We start from the raw sequence: 25,565 nt of genomic DNA on the forward strand, positions 1-25,565 counted from the left end.
CTGAAAATTCTACGACTCGATCAATCCCATACCAAACTACTATTCCAACAAATTCTCGTCCACGTACCTATGTCAATAAGCGTTAGAATGTGGACCCCAGAAATGATCTTGAAAAGTGAGATTATCTGAAAATGAATTCTAGGACTTTATTACTCAAACATTTTTGACCATTTATCTAACTTTGACTGTTTTTATAACTGTCTTGCTACACAAAACTTTGGCTTCCATTTATATTACTTATATTTATGTTGATGATACGGGCATGATCATTTTATTGTAGGATTTCTAAAAAATGAGGAAGTTCCGTACTTATACACTATGGGCTTTACTTTATGGTTCTTGCCGAACCTCTGGTACCAGACAATACTTTCTATAGAGAACTGGTTGTTTTGTGCATATAGCGGTTCTGACCTTGGCGGGTGGGAGCTTGCTATGGTGTACCACGTCTATTGGCACATTCGTCTCTCATATAGGGATTGATGGAGCTAAAAGGACGTTGTACGACCAGTCTCTGAAAGTGTCTGCCATTCTAGCCCTGATGGTGTTCTTTCATCTTTGGAACAAACTCCGCTTTGCCACATAGTTGGCTGCATTTTCCTACACATTTTGCCCTTCATTCCAGTACAGTTTATTCTTCCTGCTACAATATACGCAAATGCGGGACAACTGTTTTGTTAGCAAGACCAATTTTATAGTCAGCCATTGTGTTTTAGGAGCATGCCTCCCTCTGTGAGTAATAATTCCTGGAAGGATTTTCTTTTTTGCTCAATGTCTCTAGAAGCTTTGAATGGGTCCTGGATCTTCAATTTCAAATAAAGCCAAATTGGTCACATTGTGCCCCTTTCTGTCCAAGCCCTGCCATTTGTCCAAACAGAACTTTTTTACTACATATGGGATATTGCTGCACTCATAATAAAGTGGGTAACGAATTGTGGGGTCCACTTTTTGATGTTATTTCTGAAAAATCGAGACATTCAGGTCTAAAACAAGATTCTCGTGGAAAAAAATGAATTTTTTCAATATGACAACCTAATGTTATCAAACTCTGTGTCATACATGTGGGTTCAAATTGCTCAATATACCCCTGATTAAAATCTTTGAGGGGTGTAGTTTCCAAAACGGGGTCAGTTGTGGGGGGTTTCTGCTGTTAGGCACATCTACAAACCCAAAATGACGTCCGCTCTCACAATTAAGAGATTAAAAAGTCAAACGGTGCGCCTTCCCTTCCAAGCTCCGCAGTGCGCCCAAACAGAGGTTTACCCCCACATACAGGGTATCGACATACTCAGGACAAATTGCACAACAACTTTTGGGGTCTATTTTGTCTTGCTACCCTTGGGAAAATAAAAAATTGGGGGTGAAAAGATCATATTTGTGAAAAAAAAATGATTTTTAATTTTTTCGGCTCTACGTTATAAACTTGTGTGAAGCACTTGGGGGTTCAAAGTGTTGACCACACACCTAGATAAGTTCCTTAGGGGGTCTAGTTTCCAAAATGGTGTCACTTGTGGGGGGTTTCCACTGTTTAGGCACATCAGGGGCTCTCCAAACGCGACATGGTGTCCGATCTCAATTCCAGAGAATTCTATGTTGAAAAAGTCAAATGGCGCTCCTTCCCTTCTGAGCTCTACTGTGCACCCAAACAGAGGTTTACCCCCACATATGGGGTATCGACATACTCAGGACAAATTGCACAACAACTTTTGGGGTCTATTTTGTCTTGCTACCCTTGGGAAAATAAAAAATTGGGGGTGAAAAGATCATTTTTGTGAAAAAAAAATGATTTTTAATTTTTTCGGCTCTACGTTATAAACTTGTGTGAAGCACTTGGGGGTTCAAAGTGTTGACCACACACCTAGATAAGTTCCTTAGGGGGTCTAGTTTCCAAAATGGTGTCACTTGTGGGGGGTTTCCACTGTTTAGGCACATCAGGGGCTCTCCAAACGCGACATGGTGTCCGATCTCAATTCCAGGGAATTCTATGTTGAAAAAGCCAAATGGCGCTCCTTCCCTCCTGAGCTCTACTGTGCACCCAAATAGTGGTCCCTCCCCACATATGGGGTATCGGCATTCTCCGGACAAATTGCACAACAAATTATGTGGTTCATTTTCTTTTTTTACACATGTGAAAATAAAAAAAATTGATTCTGAAGTAAAATATTTGTGAAAAAAAGTAAAATGTTCATTTTTTCCTTCCACATTGCTTCAGTTCCTGTGCAGCAACTGAAGGGTTAATAAACTTCTTGAATGTGGTTTTTTCGCACCTTGAGGGGTGCAGTTTTTAGAATGGTGTCAATTTTGGGCATTTTCTGCTACATAGACCCCTCAAACTGACTTCAAATGTGAGGTGGTCCCTAAAAAAAATGGTTTTGTAAATTTTGCTGTAAAAATAAGAAATTGCTGGTCAAATTTTAACCCTTATAACTCCCTAATAATTTTTTTTTTTTTCCAAAATTGTGCTGATGTAAAGTAGACATATGGGAAATGTTATTTATTGACCATTTTGTGTGACATATCTCTCTGATGTAAGGGCATAAAAATTCAAAGTTTGAAAATTGCAAAATTTTCAAAATTTTCGCCATATTTCCGTTTTTTTAATAAATAAACGCAAGTAATATCGAAGAAATGTTACCACTAACATGAAGTGCAATATGTCACGAAAAAACAATCTCAGAATCAGCGGGATCCGTTGAAGCGTTCCAGAGTTATAACCTCATAAAGTGACAGTGGTCAGAATTGTAAAAATTGGCCTGGTCATTAAGTACCAAATTGGCTCTGTCACTAAGGGGTTAAAAAGAAGGTGAAGTGCTTCTTTTTAGCGCAGGAGTAGGAGGAATCAGACGCTGCAGTCTTCTCACTCGTCTCTGTTGTGGTAACCCCGTGACAGTATAATTTCCTTTACAAGTCCAAATTTTTTACTATTTTGTGTTGGTGAAAAAAAACTGAAAGAAAAGAAAAATCAGCCATACTTGTAATACCATGTCAAGACTAGGGATGAGCGGACCTGTGGAAGCACTGTGGAAGCTTGAGTTCGGTCGAATTTTAGTGCAAAGTTTGATTCAGGTACCAGAACTTGACCCGACCTTAACGTCAGACACCAAATAAGACAATGGGTGGGGACTTTGGTGTTGTAAAATGGTCATAGTAAGGGCTAGGGACCTCCAAAAGGAAGCAAAATGGGGGTAAGACCAGGACAATTACCCTGCAAACAAATGTAGATTGGGAAATTAATTAAAATATCATAGAATTAAAAAATAACCTTTAATCAGGAGGCAGATGTCTAAGTAGAGCAGTGCCTTGTGTGTGTAGTTTACTGTTCTTATTAAAAAATAAATGAAAAATAACATAATAAGAAAAAGCCAAGGAAAAGCAAACAGCTGTGAGCTGGTCTTATTATGCACCCACATGTTTGCTTTGCTGTTGTTGGTTATTAAAAACTAGATGGTGGCCCGATTCTAAAGCCCCCATCACACAAAGCGAGATCGCTAGCGAGATCGCTGCTGAGTCACAAGTTTTGTGACGCAACAGCGACCTCAGTAGCGATCTCGCTATGTGTGACACGTAGCAGCGACTAGGCCCCTGCTGTGAGATCGCTGGTCGTGTCGGAATGGCCTGGACCTTTTTTTGATCGTTGAGGTCCCGCTGGGTAGCACACATCGCTGTGTTTGACACCTTACCAACGACCTCATGACAGGACGTCCCTCATTGAGGTCTGTTAATCGTCATGAAATAGCTGCCATGTGACATCGTTGTACAGGTCGCTACAGGTCGCCGCATCGCTGCTGCGTCGTTGGGGAGATCTCACAGTTTGACATCTCACCAGCGACCACATAGCGACGCAGCAACGATCCCTGACAGGTCGTATCGTTGTCGGGATCGCTTTAGCGTCGCTAAGTGTGACGGGGCCTTAACGCATCGGGTATTCTAGAATATGTATGTATGTACGTCGCGCTTAGCACAGCCACGTAGTATATAACACAGCCACATAGTATATAACACAGCCACGTAGTATATAACACAGCCACATAGTATATAACACAGCCACGTAGTATATAACACAGCCACATAGTATATAACACAGCCACGTAGTATATAACACAGCCACATAGTATATAACACAGCCACGTAGTATATAACACAGCCACATAGTATATAACGCAGCCACGTAGTATATAACACAGCCACGTAGTATATAACACAGCCACGTAGTATATAACACAGCCACGTAGTATATAACACAGCCACATAGTATATAACACAGCCACGTAGTATATAACACAGCCACATAGTATATAACACAGCCACGTAGTATATAGCAGCCACATAGTATATAGCAGCCACGTAGTATATAGCACAGCCCACGTAACACAGACAGCCACGTAGTATATAGCACAGCCACGTAGTATATAGCACAGCCACGTAGTATATAGCACAGCCACGTAGTATATAGCACAGCCACGTAGTATATAGCAGCCATGTAGTATATAGCAGCCACGTAGTATATAGTATATAGCACAGCCCACGCAGTATATAACACAGCCCATGTAGTATATAACACAGCCCACGTAATATCTGGCGTAGCCCACGCAGTATATAACACAGCCCACGTAGTATATAACACAGCCTATGCAGTATATAACACTGCCCATGCAGTTTATAACACTGCCCACATAGCATATAGCACAGCCCACGTAACACAGACAGCCACGTAGTATATAGCACAGCCACATAGTACTGTATATAGCACAGCGACATATTATATAGCAGCCATGTAGTATATAGCACAACCCACGTAATATATAGCACAGCCCCCGTAGTATATAACACAGCCCACGTAATATATAGCACAGTCCACGCAGTATAGAACCGACCGCTAAGTCATCTTAGTAATTTCGCTATGCATCTCTGGGAACGGAAGCTGCCGGCCGCATCGTGAGGAGCGGGAAAGCTGCTGAGGAGACGGAAGGTGAGAATAGCATGATTTTTTATTTTTTTAATTATTTTTAACATATATTTTTACTATTGATGCTGCATAGCCAGCATCAATAGTAAAAAGTTGGTCTGGGATGGGGCGAGTCACTGGCGCTGACTGGAGGAGAGTAGGGAGGGGGCACTGACTTGAGGAGAGTAGGGAGGGGCCAATTTGCTGCCGGACTAAGCCTGTCGCTGATTGTCAGAAGTACCCCTTAGCCAATTATATATATAGATGGGGACCCCCCAAAAAGTGATGTGGAGCACTCCCTATTTTTTGCTAAGGCAAAGCAGATAGCTGCGGGCTAATATTAATAGGCTGGTAAGGTCATAGCTATTGTCCCCTTCTCAGCCTAACAACCGAGCCCAGCTGCCCCCAAAAATGGTGCGTCAATTAGATACATCAATTCTGGCACTTGCCCTCGGCTCTTCTCGATTGCCCTGGTGTGGTGGCAATCAGGGTAATTGTTTTGGGGGTTCATGTCAGCTGGCATCAAGCCAAGGGGTTACTAATGGAGAGGCATCTAACAGACACCCCATTACTAACCCCGGATTTTAAAATAAAAAGACATACACACAGGAAAGAAAAGTTTATTTGAATAAAGACTCCCCTACACATTCCCTGGTGTACTAATTTATTATTAAACTAGATGGTGGCCCGATTCTAACGCATCGGGTATTCTAGAATATGTATGTATAAAGCAGCCACATAGTATATAGCACAGGCCACGTAGAAAATAGAAGACAAATACTACGTGGCCTGTGCTATATACTATGTGGCTGCTATATACATACATATTGTAGAATACCCGATGCGTTAATACAGGCCATGCAATATATAACAGTGACCACGCAGTATATAACACAGCCACGTACTATATAACACAGCACAATCAGTATATAGCAGGCACGCAGTATATAACACTGGCCACGTAGTACAGAGCACGCAGTATAGAAGATAGCCCATGTAGTGTATAGCACAGCCACGTCGTATATAACACTGTCCACGTAATATATAGCACAGCCCACGCAGTACATAAAACAGCCCACATAGTATATAACACTGCCTATATAGTATATAGCAGCCACGCAGTATGTAACACAGCCCACGTAGTATTTAGCAGTATGGGCAACATCCCTGTGAAAAAAATAATTAAAATAAAAAATAGTTATATACTCAGCCCCTGGGATCCACCGAAGCTCCTGCGATATGCACGCGGCTGCTGCCATCTTCCGTTCCCAGGATGCATTGCGAAATTACCCAGATGACTTAACGGTCTCGCGAGACCGCTAAGTCATCTGGGTAATTTCGCAATGCATCGCCAGGAAAGGAAGATGGCGGCAGGCGCGAGCGGCTCAGCGGACTATGGAGGGTGAGAATAGCAGGTTTTTTGTTTTTTTATTATTTTTAACATTACATTTTTTTACTATTGATGCCGCATTAGCAGCATCAATAGTAAAAAGTTGGGGACACACAGGGTTAATAGCAGTTAAGGAGTGCGTTACCCGCGGCATAACGCGGTCCGTTACCGCCGGCATTAACCCTGTGTGAGCGGTGACTGGAGGGGAGTATGCGGGCGCCGGGCAGTGACTGCGGGTAGTAAGGAGCGGCCATTTTCTTCCGGACTGTGCCCGTCGCCGATTGGTCGTGGCTGTTTTGCCGCGACCAATCAGTGACTTGGATTTCCATGACAGACAGAGGTCGCGACCAATGAATATCCGTGACAGACAAGGACAGACGGAAGTGACCCTTAGACAATTATATAGTAGATAATAATCCCAACAGCTCCGACATAATCCATTGTGGGTTCCTATAACATCCAGTGATTCTCTCGATGCTGTTCTGAGAACGACGCTCCACAGGTCACTAGCGGTCTCATTCTCGATGACGTCGGTAATATTGCCTGCGCAATAATCGTGCCAGTCACAGTGTCACATAACCGAGCAAGGAACAGTATCCGTACCAGGGGAAGATGTAGTCAGGCTGAAAATAGTCACGGAGCCTTTAATAACAGGGTCTCCTTTTCAGCAGCAATCACAATGCACCAAGACAGATCCCAGCAGCATTGTCAGCCATACACTTACCTTCAGTGCTACATGTCCTTAATATCTATCATTTGTTTCTCTTCTGTCTCTCCAGATGATGATGAACATGAATGGATCATTCAGACGTGCCGGAAGGGATGGGATGAGATTACAGGATACAAACCTAAGCACTAGACCGGGGGGACACTTAGCGAACATCTCACCTGTTCTTGTATAATCTACTTGGAATGTAAAAGTGTCCACAGTCACATCTGTGTCTTACTTCTTTACAATAAGATTTGTGAATAAAATGAAAACTTTGGTCCCAAATCATTGTTGTATTTATGCGTTTTGGGGTTTTCATTTGTCTTTTTTTCTTAAAAAAATATTTGCGCCTTTTATTTTGTGTTCTCTTGTTTGTTTTTTTTATGCTTGTATTTGTGATCGGAGTTATGGGTGTTTTCAGTGTGTCATAGTTTAATCAATTAAACTTTTTAAAAAGTCTCAATGTTTCCACAAATCCATTTTCCTCCTGGAATAATTTTATTTAGACTAATTTTTTGTGTGCAAATTTTTAACAGAACATGTGACTTTTTGTGCTGTTTTTATTTTGCACAAAATTCATGAACCGCGTGCCCAACGTTGAAGAATTTGGCAGAAAAAATGTCAGTCTACCACAAGACAAAAAAAGAAAAAGTGACTTAAGAAAAAATGCAAATGTATTACGGTAACTATGTCATAGTAAAGAGAAAGAGTCAGAAAGCCGGTAATCAATTAGAGGGGATATCTGGGACTTTGCAAAACAAGAAAGTATCTAAGCACTAACAGTCAGGTGGTTGCAGCTTACCGGCCTGTTGTGCCCGGTGCCCTTCTTCCCTGGCACAGAGCGGTCACAGACTGCCCACAAGTCTCTGCCTGACGTGACCTCTACAGAGCGGAGGCTTCTTTTCCGCTCTGTTCTATAGATGGGCGGAACTTCCTAGGTCATTCTGATTGACAGCTGATCCCCCGCTGCACATCTGGGGGCGCCGCCTGTCAATCAGAATGACCTCGGAAGTTCCAGCCCGTCTCGTCGGCAGAGGCAGCGGAATCCCCAACAGGAGCAGTCTGTGACCCCTTTGAGCTGGGGAAGAACAGCACCGTGCACAACAGGCAGGTCAGTTGCAATTACCTGCTTGTTAGTGCTTAGATACATTTTTAGTTTTTTTTTAAAGTCCCAGATATACCCTTTTCAGGGATTCTGTAGTAATCTAAATATAAGTAGACTATTTTTTAATATAACACTATAAAATAGATGTATTTTAGCTTCTGTGTAAACTATTGCAGCACAACATCTCGAGTCCCAGGGTTATCCTGATCAGAGCCTAAATCAGCATTTTTAAAACCACAGCCAACTTTTTTAAAGAGTAGTTCTAGCTTTTTTTATTTAATCATTGACCAGCCTTTACAAAGTTGTGAATCTTTATAATATACTCCCTTGCCTTATCTTGCATCCTTCTGTCTGAAACAGCATGCTGAACATGCGGTTTTAACAGCTTACTTCATGCTCTTTTAGAGACAGCTTTGACCCGCTGCTCTGCCTAGAATCCGTACCCAAACACTATTTACGAAGGCACTCCTTGTATGAGTTTCTCTGCTTCCCTCCCTCTATGCTCAAACAGTGAGAACAGTAAATAGTCTTTGAGTATGTTTCTTGCTAGGGCAGCAGATCAAAGTAGCTTCTAAATGAGCATGAACCAGGCACTTAAAACAGCAATTGCAGCATATTTTTTTTGGAGAGAGAGAAGGAAGTGAAATAAGGTAATGGAGTATATTGCAGAGTTTAATAACTTTGCAAAGGCTAATCAATAAATACATTTAAAATAATTAAGTTGCTCTGTAAGACCACCAATCAACTCTTTAGTGACAAATTACTTCCTAGAAAGGTGGCTCTCTTAAGAAGCTAATATCCATACTATATTGTGGGACAGAAAATATGTAGCAGAAAAGTCTAGATATAGGAGTGGAATATAAAAAATGTTTTAGAGGGTTCTCACTGTGAATAACAACGTATTAGCACTTTGTGTTGATATCTTCATATATGTATATATATATATATACAAAGCTGAGTGTATGTATGTATGTATCAAGCCACGCCCACTCCACATAGTCCCACCCACTCTACATAGCCACACTCACTCCACACGCAAAGCCCCGTCCACATGGCCCACTTTGTTAGTGCACATGGGCGGAGACACATTCACCTCGAAAGCCCCCTGCAAAACTCACCAGCTGCGACATCTCAGCCACTGCAAGCTACAATTAGGTACGCCACCTTCAGAGTATCAGTGCGTGGCAGGCACAGGCCACATCTAGCTCTGTCGTGTCCAGAATGGAGTTGCTCCTGTGAGGAATGACGTCAAGAGAAAGGGAGGAGCCTCATGGATTACACCGCTGTGCTCATAACAGGAAGTTGCTGTGCACGTGTGAGGGTAAAATGAGAGGAGTGAGGGGAAAATGAAGAGGTGTGAGTGGAAAATAGTGGAGTCATCGAAAAATGACGTGTGAGGGGGAAAATGAGAGGAGTGGGGGGAATGAGAGGTGTGATGGGAAAATGAGAAAAGTGAGGTGCTGCTGCAGTATGAGGTTGTGTATAGAGAAGATTGAGGCGCGTCAGGAGGCTGTGTATAAGGCCACTTTCACACGTTCAGTATTTGGTCAGTATTTTACCTCAGGATTTTATAAGCCAAAACTACTGTTGGGAGAAAAATACAGAAGTGATGACATGTTTCTAATATACTTTTCCTCTGATTGTTTTACTCCAAGTTTTAGCTTACAAATACTGAGGTAAAAATACTGACCAAATAACGTGTGAATGAGGTCTAAAGGAGAAAATTGTGCTGCAGAAGAAGTAGGCTGTGTATACGATACTATTTATTTCAATTACTGCAATTTCTCTCAGGATCAAGTGTTTCTCTAGTCACCTCCTACAACAGTCACCTTGGAGGATGTCTTCCCGCCCTAATGGGGGACAGGAAACACAAAGAGGTTAAATAACCCTCCCCTTCCTGCTGCCTCCAGTGTTTTTCTGTCCCCCAGTGGGGCATGAAGAGGTTCCTCTCAGGTGCTGCCGTGGCCAGCGAATGGAGCCCTTGGAATTCTTACCATGCTGGGCAGCCGAGGTCAGGTGGTTCTCCTATCCTCCTCCATAAGGCTGCTACCGTCTCCATCTTCCATGGACTTGGGACCCCCTCCCACGCCTCCTCGGGAGGTAAAGCGGGGCGGTGAAGTGCTGCCGGCGTCATCCCGAAGCTCTCCGGCATCCTCCTCCCGGCACACGGCTGACGTTCCGGAGTCCGTGCGCGTCGGATGTGACATCAGTGGCGCACTTCCGGTTCGCATCCTGGGGCTCCACGCTGGAATGCACACGCTGCCTCCTGTGTTCCAGGTGCTTTGATGCCTGGATCACTGCTAGGGTCATTCATGGGAGACTCCCTACGGACCAAGGGGAGGAGGAGCACACAATTGACGCTGGACCTCAATGCCTTCATATCCTGGTCAGGGGCCTCCAGGTAAGATGCTGTGTCTCTGTCTCTGTGTGACTGCTGACAGTTTGACCATGGACGGCAACAAACCCACTGCTGTATCTGCAGAACCCAGCATTCACCCTCCTACCGTGAGTAGCTGGGCTGGTCCTTCACTTTCCAGACTTGCTAGTATGGATATTTAGTATGCCTTCTCTCTCTTCTAGGGAGAAAAGGTCTCTGCCCCAAAGAACAAACCTAGCCGCAAGCGTGGCGTTTGTGGCTCCAGACTGCCTTCCGCTTCCAAGAAGACCCTTTGTCAACCCTGCACGGATGACATATTACGTGTTGAACAGCCCTCCCTCTTGGACAGCATTAAAACACTGATTAAGCAGGAGATACAAACCTCCATGGCAGCCCTTTCCCAGCCCCCGAAGTCGCATCCTCCTCCCCCTAAAAAGAGGAAAATGGCACCGGTTGAAACTGACTTGGGTGAAGTTCATACTTCAGGGTCAGAAGATATTTGGGAGAATGAGAGCTCCACATCCACCCCTAGACCTGATGAAAAAAAATGCTATTTTTCTTTGGAGGATATGGATGAGCTTGTTTCCATAGTAAGAAACACCATGGTGGTCGAGGAGGTGGAGGAAAGGCACTCATTTCAGGATGAGATGTTTGGGGGTCTGAAACCCAAAAATAAAAAAGGGTTTCCTATCCATGAAAATGTCCAAAATCTTATTTTTCAGGAGTGGGCTTCCCCAGAGAAAGGCCTTGGTGTTATTTCAGAATTAAGAAACCGCTTTCCTCTCGAAGGTGATAATTCTATTTGGGAAGTCCCTATGGTGGACATCCAAGTCTCTAAAGTAACTAAAAAGATGTCCCTCCCATTCGAGAATTCCTCCCAATTAAAAGATCCCATGGATCGAAAGATAGAAAGTCACCTAAAAAAGTCCTGGGAATCCTCTACAAATTTGCTTAAAGGGACACTGTCACCTGAATTTGGAGGGAACAATCTTCAGCCATGGAGGCGGGGTTTTCGGGTGTTTGATTCACCCTTTCCTTACCCGCTGGCTGCATACTGGCTGCAATATTGGATTGAAGTTCATTCTCTGTCCTCCGTAGTACATGCCTGCACAAGGTAAGATTACCTTGTGCAGGCATGTACTATGGAGGACGCAGCATGAACTTCAATCCAATATTGCAGCCAGCATACAGCCAGCGGGTAAGGAAAGGGTGAATCAAAAACCCCAAAACCCCGCCTTCATGGCTGAAGATTGTTCCCTCCAAATTCAGGTGACCGTGTCCCTTTAAAGCAAATATTGCTTTCACATGCGTCGCCAGAACCCTAGTTCTCTGGCTTAGCAAGTTAGAGGAACACCTTTCCCAGGGGACCTCCAGAGAAGAAATCCTAGACTCCCTACCTATCCGATTCCTCAGGAGTATCTGTTCGAGTGGCTGCTCGGTCTTTAATCCTCTCTAACTCAGCCAGGAGAGCCCTTTGGCTGAAATCATGGGGAGGCGATATCACCCACTAGGAAGCATTTTTTTCATCCCCCTCGTGAACAGTCTTCCCAGAAGGAGTCCAGGGGTAAAGGTAAATCGGGCCGATGGAGCTACCCGAAGGGGGGCAGAGGCAGGAACATCCTTGTTCCCCAACAACAGCAGACCCCTGATAAACAGTGACTCTCTGGTGGGGGGCCGGCTCTCGCAGTTTCTCGCCCAATGGCCGTCTATATCTACGAACCAGTGGATCCTCCACAACATACAATTCGGGTTGAAGTTGGAATTCGAGAGTTCTCCCCGCCAATGCCTGAGGATTACCCCAGAACAGCCCCCAACCCTCCAGGACTCCCTTCTCCTACAATTGCAGGATCTCTTGCGAGAAAAAGTAATTTCTCAAGTACCTCAGCAGGATATAGGCAGAGGCTATTACTCTCATCTATTCCTCATAAGGAAGCCCTCTGGGAAATCCAGAGTGATCATAAATTTAAAACCTCTGAATCAGATACCGGAGGTTCAAGATGGAGTCAATCAGAGTGGCAATCCCACTTATCGGACAGAGTTGGATGATGGCTACGATACACCTGAGGGTCACCTATTACCATGTTACGATCCATCCGGATCACAGGAGGTTCCTCAGGTTCGCGATCTCCCACAACCGCAAGATCACCCATTTTCAGTTCAATGTGCTCCCCTTCGGCGTATCCTCAGCTCCGAGGGTGTTCTCAAAGGTTATGAGAGAAGCAGTCATCTTCATCAGTCTTCAGGGAATTTGCCTCGTCCCATACTTAGACGATCTTCCTATCATCACTCCATCAACATCTCATCTGAATCGGGATGTGTCAAAGACACTAGGTATACTCAAGTCCCTTGGCTGGATCCTGAATCTCCAGAAGTCGGACCTGCACCACTCCACAAGGAAAAAATTCCTGGGGATTCTCTTAGACTCAGAAAAAAGAACATCCTTCCTTCCCGAAGATCGTCAGCGCAACCTTCTTCAGAGGATCTCCAGATTAAGACAACAAAGGTCACCAACCTTAAAAGAGTCCATGTTCATTCTGGGGTCCCAACTTCGTGTATTCAGGCACTATCCTGGGCCCAGGCACATACACGAACCCTCCAAACTCGCGTACTCCTATACTCATGGAAGTATCGGAAGGTTCTATCCAGAAAGATTCTGCTTATCGGACACGTGAAGTCAGCCCTCTCATGGTGGTTGAATGGCCGAAACTTACGGTGAGGGGTAAGCTGGGATCAGCTTCCCCTGAAGTTCTTCATACAGATGCCAGCCGAAGATGTTGGGGTGCCGTGGTGGAGGAAGCATATTTTCAAGGACTATGGTCCCTGGACATAAGATCTAGATCTTCCAACCTGAGAGAATTAAAGGCAGTAGAGGAAGCACTGATAGCCGCTTCATCTCTCATCCGGGGCCATCATATCCGTGTCTACTCCGACAACGTAACGGTGGTGGCCCATCTCTGACATCAAGGGGGCACGAAATATGCCAGCCTGAATTGCAGCACGGATATTTCTCTGGGCAGAGAAACACCTGCTATCAATCTCAGCAGTACATCGTAAGGGCTCAGACAACACCCAGGCGGACTTCCTCAGCAGGAAGGACGTCCATTTTGGGGAATGGTGCCTGAACCAAGAGGTCTTCCTATCCCTAACCTCGAGATGAGGGAACCCAGAGGTTGACTTATTTTCAAAAGCCCAAAATTAAAAAAAAAAACATTTCTCCCTCAGTCCTGTGTATGGGGCTCAGGTGATAGATGTTTTCGCCCATCCATGGATTTTCAACCTGGCTTATGCCTTTCCGCCAATCCCGATTATGGCAAAGACTCTGCAAAAGATCCAGTCAGACCAAGTCACGACAATTTTAATTGCCCCAATGTGATCGAGGCGGAGCTGGTACAGCGCCTTGATGGCTATGGCCCAGGAAGGTCCCCTACTTCTCCCTCCATAGAACCGACCTCCTTTGTCAGGGTCCCCTACTTTACCCATGGCTCAAAAAATTGAACCTTGAAGACAGGCTACTGAGGCCGGCATCCTAAGAGCCAGGGGCCTCTTGGACAGGGTAATCCAAACTCTCCAAAAGAGTAGGAAACCTGTGACCAATGCCATCTATGGCAAAGTGTAGAAGAAGTTCTCTTCCTGGTATCTTCCCGGTGTCCCTGATCCTTTCCACCCCAACATTGCTCAAATCCTAGACTTCCTCCAGAAGGGTTTAGATCTAAGGCTAAGACTGTGTTCCTTGTGGCAATTATCACGGCTAGGTGCATAGGAGAATTGCAGGCCCTGTCGGTACAAGAGCCCTTCCTATCTATAAATTCTGATAGTATAGTCTTGCGTCTAGATCCCTCCTTTATGCCCAAAGTCGTCTCGGATTTTCATAGGGGTCAGGATGTTGTATTGCCCTCATTTTGCTCAAATCCTTCCAACGCAAAGGAAGAAAATTTCCACACCCTGGATGTCCGGAGGGTGGTCTTCCACTACCTGGAACAGTCCATGGCCTGGAGGATCGACCAGAACCTCTTTATCCAGTTTTCAGGCCAGAATAAAGGAAAGAAAGCTGCTAAAAGCACAATCGCAAACTGTATTAAGCAGGCCATCTGCCTTGCATATTCGGCAAAGACCTCCCTCCTCCGATTTTGCTGAAGGCTCATTCCACTGGGTCAGTCTCCACATCATGGGCAGCAAGAGGGAGTGCCTCATCTGAGCAGATATGCAGAGCCGCCACCTGGTCTTCTGTACATACCTTCATCAGACACTACAGACTAAATTTCGACAGGGATCTTACATTCGGCAGATGTGTTCTGCAGGCCGTAGTCCCTCCCTAAAGAAATTATTGTTGGTATAACTCCAAGGTGACTGTCGTGAAAGGTGACTAGAGAAAATAGAATTAGTCTTACCAGTAATTCGGTTTCTAGGAACCTTCCACCACAGCACTAATTTCCCTCCCTATCTGATATTTATTGGATGATTCCTGCACTTTGGTGGTAAGTATTCTTACTAGAATGTCCAGAAAAACACTGGAGGTAGCAGGAAGGGGAGGGTTATTTAACCTCTTTGTGTTTCCTGTCCCCTATTAGGGAGGGGAGACATCCTCCAAGGTGACTGTCGTGGAAGGTTCCTAGAAACCGAATTACCGGTAAGACTAATTCTATTTTCCAGTTGTACTGTATATGGAAGAGGCCTGTGATGTGCTGCCGGAGGAGGCGACTATAATGGAGAAAAGCTGTGCTTTATGTGCAATATAATCATTACAATTTGTTATAGCTAACCACAGTTAGTTACTATGCCCAGCTCTTCAGCTAGTGTTTAAAGGGATTATTGTTTTATTGTTGTTTATAAAGGGATTCTCAATTTGCCATCCTGTCCTATTGACCAAATTGGAGAGACGCTGCAAAGAGTGACTTCAGTATGATCACAGGCTGTCCATTCATTATTTGGCCGCCCATTGACTGTCCTTCCTCTAATAATTACAGATCTATTAGGGTATGTTTCCATTGTCAGTAAACGCTGCAGGTTGGACGCTGCATACAGCCGCAGTGTCCAGATGTTACAGCATAGTGGAGGGGATTTTATGAAATCCCATCTCCATTATGCATTCAAAGACGCAGGCGGTAGCCCTGTATACACAGTACAGACCAAAAGTTTGGACACACCTTCTCATTTAAAGATTTTTCTGTATTTTCATGACTATAAAAATTGTACATTCAGACTGAAGGCATCAACACTATGAATTAACACATATGGAATTATATACTTAACAAGAAAGTGTGAAATAACTGAAATTATGTCTTATATTCTTGGTTCTTCAAAGAAGCCACCTCTTGCTTTGATGACTGTTTTGCACACTTGGCATTCTCTTGATGAGCCTCAAGAGGTAGTCACCGGGAATGGTCTTCCAACAATCTTGAAGGAGTTCCCAGAGATGCTTAGCACTTGTTGGCCCTTTTGCCTTCACTCTGCGGTCCAGCTCACCCCAAACCATCTCGATTGGGTTCAGGTCGGGTAACTGTTGAGGCCAGGTCATCTGGCGTAGCACCCCATCACTCCTCTTCTTGGTCAAATAGCCCTTACATAGCCTGTAGGTGTGTTTGGGGTCATTGTCCTGTTGAAAAATAAATGATGGTCCAACTAACCACAAACCGGATGGAATAGCATGCCGCTGCAAGATGCTGTGGTAGCCATACTGGTTCAGTATGCCTTCAATTTTGAATAAATCACCAACAGTGTCACCAGCAAAGCACCCCCACACCATCACACCTCCTCCATGCTTCACGGTGGGAACCAGGCATGTAGAGTCCATCCGTTCACCTTTTCTGCGTCGCACAAAGACACGGTGGTTGGAACCAAAGATCTCAAATTTGGACTCATCAGACCAAAGCACAGATTTCCACTGGTCTAATGTCCATTCCTTGTGTTCTTTAGTCCAAACAAGTCTCTTCTGCTTGTTGCCTGTCCTTAACAATGGTTTCCTAGCAGCTATTTTACCATGAAGGCCTGCTGCACAAAGTCTCCTCTTAACAGTTGTTGTAGAGATGTGTCTGCTGATAGAACTCTGTGTGGCATTGACCTGGTCTCTAATCTGAGCTGATGTTAACCTGCGAATTCTGAAGCTGGTGACTCAGACAAACTTATCCTCAGAAGCAGAGGTGACTCTTGGTCTTCCTTTCCTGGGGCAGTCCTCATGTGAGCCAGTTTCTTTGTAGCGCTTGATGGTTTTTGCCACTGCACTTGGGGACACTTTCAAAGTTTTCCCATTTTTTTGGACTGACTGACCTTCATTTCTTAAAGTAATGATGGCCACTCATTTTTCTTTACTTAGCTGCTTTTTTCTTGCCATAATACAAATTCTAACAGTCTATTCAGTAGGACTATCAGCTGTGTATCCACCAGACTTCTGCACAACACAACTGATGGTCCCAACACCATTTATAAGGCAAGAAATCCCACTTATTAAACCTGACAGGGCACACCTGTGAAGTGAAAACCATTTCTGCTGACTACCTGTTGAAGCTCATCAAGAGAATGCCAAGAGTGTGCAAAGCAAAAGGTGGCTACTTTGAAGAACCTAGAATATAAGACGTAATTTCAGCTGTTTCACACTTTTTTGTTAAGTATATAATTCCACATGTGTTAATTCATAGTTTTGATGCCTTCAGTGTGTATGTACAATTTTCATAGTCATGAAAATACAGAAAAATCTTTAAATGAGAAAGTGTGTCCAAACTTTTGGTCTGTACTGTACGCACATGCGGCATGTCTTTATAGACCGCAGCACATCTATCTTGCGGAGACGCTCAGTCTCCGCAAGATAAATTACAGTCTATAAGTGAACACATGGGGAATCACCGCGTGTACAAAAGCCGGCAGCGCTTTGGGCAGATCTGCATCCAAAGCGCTGCATATACGTAATGTGGAAATATACCCTTAGGGTTTCAGCAACCGGAACCAACATTTTATGGGAAACCCACTTAAACAATTTCTTGGTAATTTTTCAGGTTTTTTGGGGATCACTGTAATATAAATCTCTCGTCAATAAACTTATACTTATAGAGTTCCTCCAACATTTTCATTTGATTACTATGGAAAATGTAAATTTTAGCTATCCGGCCAATGCAATATGGCTTTTAATTACTTGTGTACATTTGGTATCATGCTTGCTTATATTCTCTAAAATGTAAAAACAATGTTAGCACTCAAGGATAGCCCAAGGGGATTTGCAGCTAAAAACTGAGAGCGTAAGAGGTTCTGACCTGCTGTAATTCAAAACCATCCTTTAATTTCACAGCAGTACACATCCTCAGAAAGGAAGAACCTCGCCTGACCTTCTGTAGACTGACCTTGAGCTTTCTCAATTAGCCGTGGCTGATTTTAATAATCTGGTCATTTGGAAAAATAAAACTTTTCAAATTGCAGCATAATTTTTTCATTTAGCGCCGTCTGGCCTCGGATGTGGGTTGAGCCTTTTGAGTCCTTTCATTTGAACACCAAATCAGACAGAGCGAGCCGGCAGCTTACAGTGTAATCACATAATATATGGGGAAAATCCATGTGGCACAGACAGGACTTGATGTCTTGTCATTCATTGAAGCACTATATACACGTTTGACGCAGAGAAGGCTATTCATAAGGATGGAGCCACTTGTCAAACCTTCGTTCAGACTAGAAGAGAAAGGGGAAAACCGCTCATAGGGCAACGCTATGGGGCTTTAATAAGGAGGATGGAGTTTGACTCTCTCACCCTTAGGTAATGCGCTCACCTGATGGTGTTGTGTAGAGAACTGAGCATCTGTAGAACATTTGGGTAAGTGAAGCTGCTGTAGTTGACCACCTGGGAAAGGTTTGAGAAGGTGAGAAGCCTTTATGATGGCCAGTTGTGCTGCTGTTCACATACGGACTCGAACAAGAGAGGGTATTGGTAAAAAGCTTTGAGGAACAGGACATCAACGCATTTAGCGGTCGAACTCTAACCTTCATCAGGATTATTATCCTAATAAATTACTCTCTACCTTGAGTGAGATCTTGATCCTGAGAACATCACCAATTTTCCAAAGGGTTGGTCAGAACTTCTCACCTTATTCATTCATGAGAAGAGCAGTGTACGGGCTCATTAGAAACTCTTTGGAAGAATGGCACTCAGATCATTCTCAAGGACGAGATGAACGCTTCTGCCCTTTGAGTGAAACTACTATGTAGTACAGTCATGGCCAAAAGATTTGAAACTGACATCAATTTTGGTTCTCGAAGAGTTTGCTGCTTCAGTGTTTTTAGATCTGTTAGGTGGATGTTTCTAGAGTTAATGGATGACAATTATTAGCATTTTATACGTTTTTAAACTTTTATTGACTTGTCAAGTTTATACGAAGAATCAGTATTTTCAGTGTTGCCCCTTATTTTTCACGACTTCTGCCCTTTGCCCCGGCAGATGGATATCAGTTTCTGGGCCAGATCCTCACTGATGACCATCCATTCTTGCCTAATCAGTTCTTGGAGTTTATCACACTTTCTGTGTTTTTGATTGTCCACCCACTTTTTCAGAATTAATAACAGGTTCTCAATGGGATTAAGATCTGGGTAGTTTCCTGGGCTATAAACCTAAAATTTCAATAATTTGTTCACCAAGACACTTAATTAACACTTTTCCCTTGTAACATGGTCTCCATCATGCTGGGAAAAGCATTGTTCATCACCAAATTGCTCCTGGATCTTGGGAGAAGCTGCCTATGGAGGATGTTTAAATCCCATTCTTTATTCATGGCAGTGACCTTAGGCAAAATTATCAGTGAGCCGCCTCCATGGATGAAAACCCCCACACACATGAATGATCTCAGGATGCTCTATTGTTGACATGACTGAGGACTCATGGTAGCCCTCACTTTTTCTTCTTCGGACAATCATTCTTCAAGACTAGGGTTGAGCGACTTTTAGTTTTTTAGGGTCGAGTCGGGTTTCGCGAAACCCGACTATCTCAAAAGTCGAGTTGAGTGGAATCGGCCGATTATCGCGAAAAGTCGGGGATCGACCGAAACACGAAACCTTATGCAAGTCAATGGGGGAGCATAGTCGGCAGTGAGTGGAGGCCAGGAAAACACCTACAGTGCCCATTTTAATGGCAAAAACATCCATTCTTGTTACTGAAGCTTGTCAATCTTAAATTACCTTATAATAATAGTTAGGCATTGGAAATTGGAGGTCATTTGGCTAAAGTTGTGGGGGGTAGGGCTGGTTCAAGTATTTAGTGGGCCCAGGTAATCTGGGCCACCTCAGGGCAGTGGAGCAGGGAGAGGTAAGTAAACTTTGCAAGTGCTGTGATCCTGAGCAAGCAGGGGGGGCCCACTCGTTGGCATTGGCACTGGCACAGGGCCCCTCAAAGTACGGCGGTGTGTTTGCACGGCGGGGGCGCCTCCCACCGGCAGCGACACTTTTTGCATACTATGAGGGGCCCTGTGCCAGTGACGTCGCCATCGAGTATTCCCCCCCCACACCTGATGAAGGAACCTGCACTTTCATCTGCACCTTCCTCTTTGTCCCCGTGTAAGGTGTTATGGTATGCGGGAAGGGGAACCTGACTTTCAGCAGGGTCACATTCTTGCTGTGTAGCGTGCACGGGGAATGTAGCATTCTGGGTCAATGTACCAGAAGACTCATCTATCACTGGCTGGGCAATGGGCAGGATGAGGAGGAAACAAAGATATAGGCCCAAAGAATAAAGTGGGCTAAATGCAGTTCAAAATTGGTAACAGGACTAACCAGGGGGCATTGCTTTGTTCAGTGGAGTACAACTGTAATGAGAGGCTGACATAGTGAGTAGGCCCAAATCATTAAGTAGGCTAAATGCAGTTAAAAATTGGTAACAGTAGTAAACAGGTGGCACTGGTTTGCTCAGTGTAGGAGAACATCAAGGAGCGGCAGACACCGTTGGTAGGGCCAACAAAACAAGTAGGCCAAATGCAGTGTTATATTAAAAACAATTTAACGAGCGCCTGAAGATAGAAGCTAGGGAAAGGCAACCTGGAGAACACCTTGGAGCGGAAGACACCGTTTGTAGAACCCAGACCCAACTTGTAGGCCTAATGCAGTGTTGTTTCAACAACTATTTAACGAGAGCCTGAAGATTGAAGCTCAGGAAAGGCAACCAGGAGAACACCTTGGAGCGGCAGACACTGGTAGTAGGCCTCAACCCAACTAGTAGCCCCACTGCAGTTGTTCCATTAAAAAACTATTTAACAAGAGCCTGAAGATTGAAGCTCAGGAAAGGCAACCTGGAGAACACCTTGGAGCGGCATACACCGTTAGTAGGCCCCAACCCAACTAGTAGGCCAAATGCAGTTGTTCCATTTAACAACTATTTAACAAGAGCCTGAAGATTGAAGCTCAGGAAAGGCAACCAGGAGAACACCTTGGAGTGGCAGACACTGGTAGTAGGCCCCAATCCAACTAGTAGCCCCACTGCAGTTGTTCCATTAAAAAACTATTTATAAAGAGCCTGAAGATTGAAGCTCAGGAAAGGCAACCTCGAGAACACCTTGGAGCGGCATACACCGTTAGTAGGCCCCAACCCAACTAGTAGCCCCACTGCAGTTGTTCGATTAAAAAACTATTTAACAAGAGCCTGAAGATTGAAGCTCAGGAAAGGCAACCTGGAGAACACCTTGGAGCGTCATACACCGTTAGTAGGCCCCAACCCAACTAGTAGCCCCACTGCAGTTGTTCGATTAAAAAACTAACAAGAGCCTGAAGATTGAAGTTCAGGAAAGGCAACCTGGAGAACACCTTGGAGCGGCATACACCGTTAGTAGGCCCCAACCCAACTAGTAGCCCCACTGCAGTTGTTCGATTAAAAAACTATTTAACAAGAGCCTGAAGATTGAAGCTCAGGAAAGGCAACCTGGAGAACACCTTGGAGCGGCATACACCGTTAGTAGGCCCCAACCCAACTAGTAGCCCCACTGCAGTTGTTCCATTTAACAACTATTTAACAAGAGCCTGAAGATTGAAGCTCAGGAAAGGCAACCAGGAGAACACCTTGGAGTGGAAGAATCAGTTTGTAGACCACAATGCAGTTTTATAATTCTGACAGGCTGAAAACCAGCTTTTTTTTTTTTTTTTTATAGAGGAGAACAGCTGTATTAAGTGGCGCAGACAGGCACTGCTAATAGGCCTTACACCACAAAGTTGGCTCACTGCAGGTTGAAAAAAAGGTACATGGGTACACGGTCACCATTGGTGTGCTCAGCGGAGGACAAATGGAAGGATGGACCGCAGACAGACTTAGTAGGCCTACAATAAAGAAAGTAGGCTCTATGCACTTTTAAATAGGTTCCAGGGGTACACAGGCAGCATTGGTTTGGTCAGCGGAGGACTATTGGAAGGAGGGACCGCAGACAGACTTAGTGGTCCTAAAATAAAAAAAATTAGGCTCAATGCAGTTCAAATTATCTTGCAGGGGTACACAGGCAGCATTGGTTTGTTCAGCGGAGGACGATTGGAAGGAGTGTCTGACACAGTTAGTACTCCCCAAAAATAAATAGATGTTAATGTCTCTCAAAACAACTAAACCAAAAAAAAAAGGGTGGCATACTTAGGTAAACCAAACAACTGAATAATTTGGAACCCTAGAGCAATAGAAAACCAAACCAGAAAAAACAAGGATCCCTAAAAAATAACTTTTAATCATAGTAGTTAAAAATAGAAGACTTTATATATCATATATAAAGTCTTCTATTTTTAACTACTACGATTAAAAGTTATTTTTTAGGGATCCTTGTTTTTTCTGGTTTGGTTTTGGCATACTTAGGTACAGGGGTGGGTTCCTCTGCTGAGTTTCAGACATAGTAATTTGGCACCGCTAAGTATTTACTGGTGTCAATATAGGACACTAACCCTGACTATTTTAACTAGCATCATACATGTCAACAAATTGGTATTGTCAGTGCCAGGCATTGATGGATGTCAGCGCATAGACTAAACATTGGTGGAGCTGTGAGAGATAATTTTGCAAGTGGTAGAGCACTGTTTGAGCTTGGGGGGGGTAAACTCTCTTGTGGCCGGCGGTACAGGCCCAGGGCCCTTCATGTTACAACGGTGTGTCTGACATTGGTTGCGCGCCACCACCGCCAGAGACACTTTATTGTACTATGAGGGACCCAGTGGCAGTGCCGTCGGCCAAAACGGGCACACCCACCTCTTCAGACAAACGGCACTCTCACGGGTGCTTGCGCCAAGTGGCGAGACCACGGCTCCGTGGGGGGGAGTTAGCGCATTTAGGGAGGTGTAAACATGTCGTATGCTGGACAAACAGCTGCTGCAGATTAAGAGATTGGAACAGTCAGTAAGACCAGTCCACAAGCAAGACCTTTTTATAGGAAAGCTAGGTGTCAGCCGGGAAAGGTGGGGCAAAATAATTCGAAATCCATGAGTGGTTCATTTTAATGAAGGTTAGATCATCAACATTTTGGGTAGCCAGACGAGTCCTTTTTTCGGTCAATATTGAACCAGCAGCACTGAATACTCTTTCTGATAGCACACTAGCTGCTGGGCAAGCAACCTCCTGCAATGCATATTCTGCCAATTCAGGCCAGGTGTCTATTTTGGATGCCCAGTAATCAAATGGGAATGACGGTTAAGGGAGAACATCGATAAGGGATGAAAAATAGTTAGTAACTATACTGGACAAATGTTGTCTCCTGTCACTTTGAATTGATGCTGCAGTACCTGTCCTGTCTGCGGTCATTGCGAAATCACTCCACAACCTGGTCAGAAAACCCCTCTGTCCAACGCCACTTCTGATTTGTGCAACTCTAACACCTCTGCCCTGTTGCCCCCTGCAGCTCCTGTGAGAACCATCACCGGCGCTGCGTGCTGGGAATGCCTGAATCAAATGGTCTACCAGAGTTGCTTGTTTGGTTGCTAATATTTGTTCGAGGTTCTCATGTGGCATGATATTTTGCAATTTGCCTTTATAGCGAGGATCAAGGAGGCAGGCTAACCAGTAATCATCATCGGTCATCATTTTAATAATGCATGGGTCCCTTTTGAGGATAGGTAAGGCATAATCCGCCATGTGGGCCAAACTTCCAGTTGTCAAATCTGTGGTTGTGCTGGGTTGAGGGGCAGTTTCAGGCAAATCTACGTCACTTGTCTCCCTGAAAAAACCTGAACCCGGCCTTGCAACGCCACCAGTTTCTATTGGCCCCGGAGAAGCTTCCTCATTCAAAAAATACTCATCCCCATCATCCTCCTCGTCCTCCTCCTCTTCACCCGCTACCTCGTCCTGTAGATTGCCCTGACCAGACAAAGGCTGACTGTCATCAAGGCTTTCCTCTTCCTTGGCTGCAGACGCCTGCTCCTTTATGTGCGTCAAACTTTGCATCAGCAGACGCATTAGGGGAATGCTCATGCTTATTATGGCATTGTCTGCACTAACCAGCAGTGTGCATTCCTCAAAACACTGAAGGACTTGACACAGGTCTTGTACCTTCGACCACTGCACACCTGACAACTCCATGTCTGCCATCCAACTGCCTGCCCGTGTATGTGTATCCTCCCACAAATACATAACAGCACGCCTCTGTTTGCACAGTCTCTGAAGCATGTGCAGTGTGGAGTTCCACCTTGTTGCAACGTCGATGATTAGGCGATGCTGGGGAAGGTTCAAAGACCGCTGATAGTTCTGCATACGGCTGGAGTGTACGGGCGAACGGCGGATATGCGTGCAAAGTCTGCGCACTTTGAGGAGCAGGTCGGGTAACCCCGGATAACTTTTCAAGAAGCACTGAACCACCAGGTTTAAGGTGTGAGCCAGGCAAGGAATGTGTTTCAGTTGGGAAAGTGCTATGGCAGCCATAAAATTCCTTCCATTATCACTCACTACCTTGCCTGCCTCAAGATGTACAGTGCCCAGCCATGACTGAATTTCTTTCTGCAAGAACTCGGACAGAATTTCAGCGGTGTGTCTGTTGTCGCCCAAACACTTCATTGCCAATACACCCTGCTGACGCTTGCCACTAGCTGTCCCATAATGGGACACCTCGTGTGCAACAGTGGCAGCTGCAGATGGAGTGCTCGTGCGACTGCGGTCTGTGGACGAGCTCTCACTTCTGCAGGAGGACAAGGAGGAGGGGGGGCGACCGCCTACAGCCAACTGTTTCCTAGACCGTGGGCTTGGCAGAACTGTCCCAATATTGCTGTCCCCTGTGGACCCTGCATCCACCACATTAACCCAGTGTGCCGTGATGGACACGTAACGTCCCTGGTTATGCCTACTGGTCCATTCATCTGTTGTCAGGTGCACCTTTGTACTCACAGATTGCCTGAGTGCATGGACGATGCGGTCTTTTACATGCTGGTGGAGGGCTGGGATGGCTTTTCTCGAAAAGAAGTGTCAACTGGGTAGCTCGTAGCGTGGTTCAGCGTAGTCCATCAGGGCTTTGAAAGCTTCGCTTTCAACTAACCGGTAGGGCATCATCTCTAATGAGATTAGTCTAGCAATGTGGGCATTCAAACCCTGTGTACGCGGATGCGAGGATATACTCGTACTTCCTTTTCCTAACGAGAGTCTCATGTAGGGTGAGCTGGACTGGAGAGCTCCAGATGGTGGAACTAGCGAGGGTGCCGATGGACATGGCAGACTGAGAGAGGGTTGGAGATGGTATTCTTGCTGGTGCCCTACATGCAGTGTTTCCTACTACAAAACTGGTGATTCCCTGACTGCTTTGGCCTGGCGACGAAATCTGCACATTTACTGCAGGTGGTGCGGGAAATGGTGGGCTTACAGTGAGGGAAGGGATGTAGCGTTGCTGACTAGCTTCATTGGCCGAGGGTGCTACAACCTTAAGGGACGTTTGGTAGTGAGTCCAGGCTTGCAAATGCATGGTGGTTAAATGTCTACGCATGCAACTTGTATTTAGACTTTTAAGATTCTGACCTCTGCTTAAGGTAGTTGAACATTTTTGACAGATGACTTTGCGCTGATCCTTTTTTGATGTTGTTTAAAAAAATGCCAGACTGCACTCTTTCTACTATCGGATACCTTTTCAGGCATTGCAGACTGAG

At 44.8% G+C, this 25,565-nt stretch overlaps 1 protein-coding gene across 1 annotated transcript in view; it reads left to right on the plus strand.

Annotated features, from left to right (window-relative positions):
* The window catches only part of MORN5 (MORN repeat containing 5), a 52,590-nt gene extending 45,090 nt beyond the window's left edge, over window positions 1-7,500 (plus strand). Inside the window, exon 5 of the mRNA XM_069748530.1 lies at window positions 7,112-7,500. Within this exon, the coding sequence (XP_069604631.1) occupies window positions 7,112-7,191 (80 nt within the window). The 3' untranslated portion in view covers window positions 7,192-7,500. The remainder of the gene's footprint in view (window positions 1-7,111) is intronic.
* Window positions 7,501-25,565: the final 18,065 nt, after the last annotated feature.

Source organism: Ranitomeya imitator, chromosome 2 (genome assembly GCF_032444005.1).
Source record: "Ranitomeya imitator isolate aRanImi1 chromosome 2, aRanImi1.pri, whole genome shotgun sequence".
Lineage (NCBI taxonomy): Eukaryota > Metazoa > Chordata > Amphibia > Anura > Dendrobatidae > Ranitomeya > Ranitomeya imitator.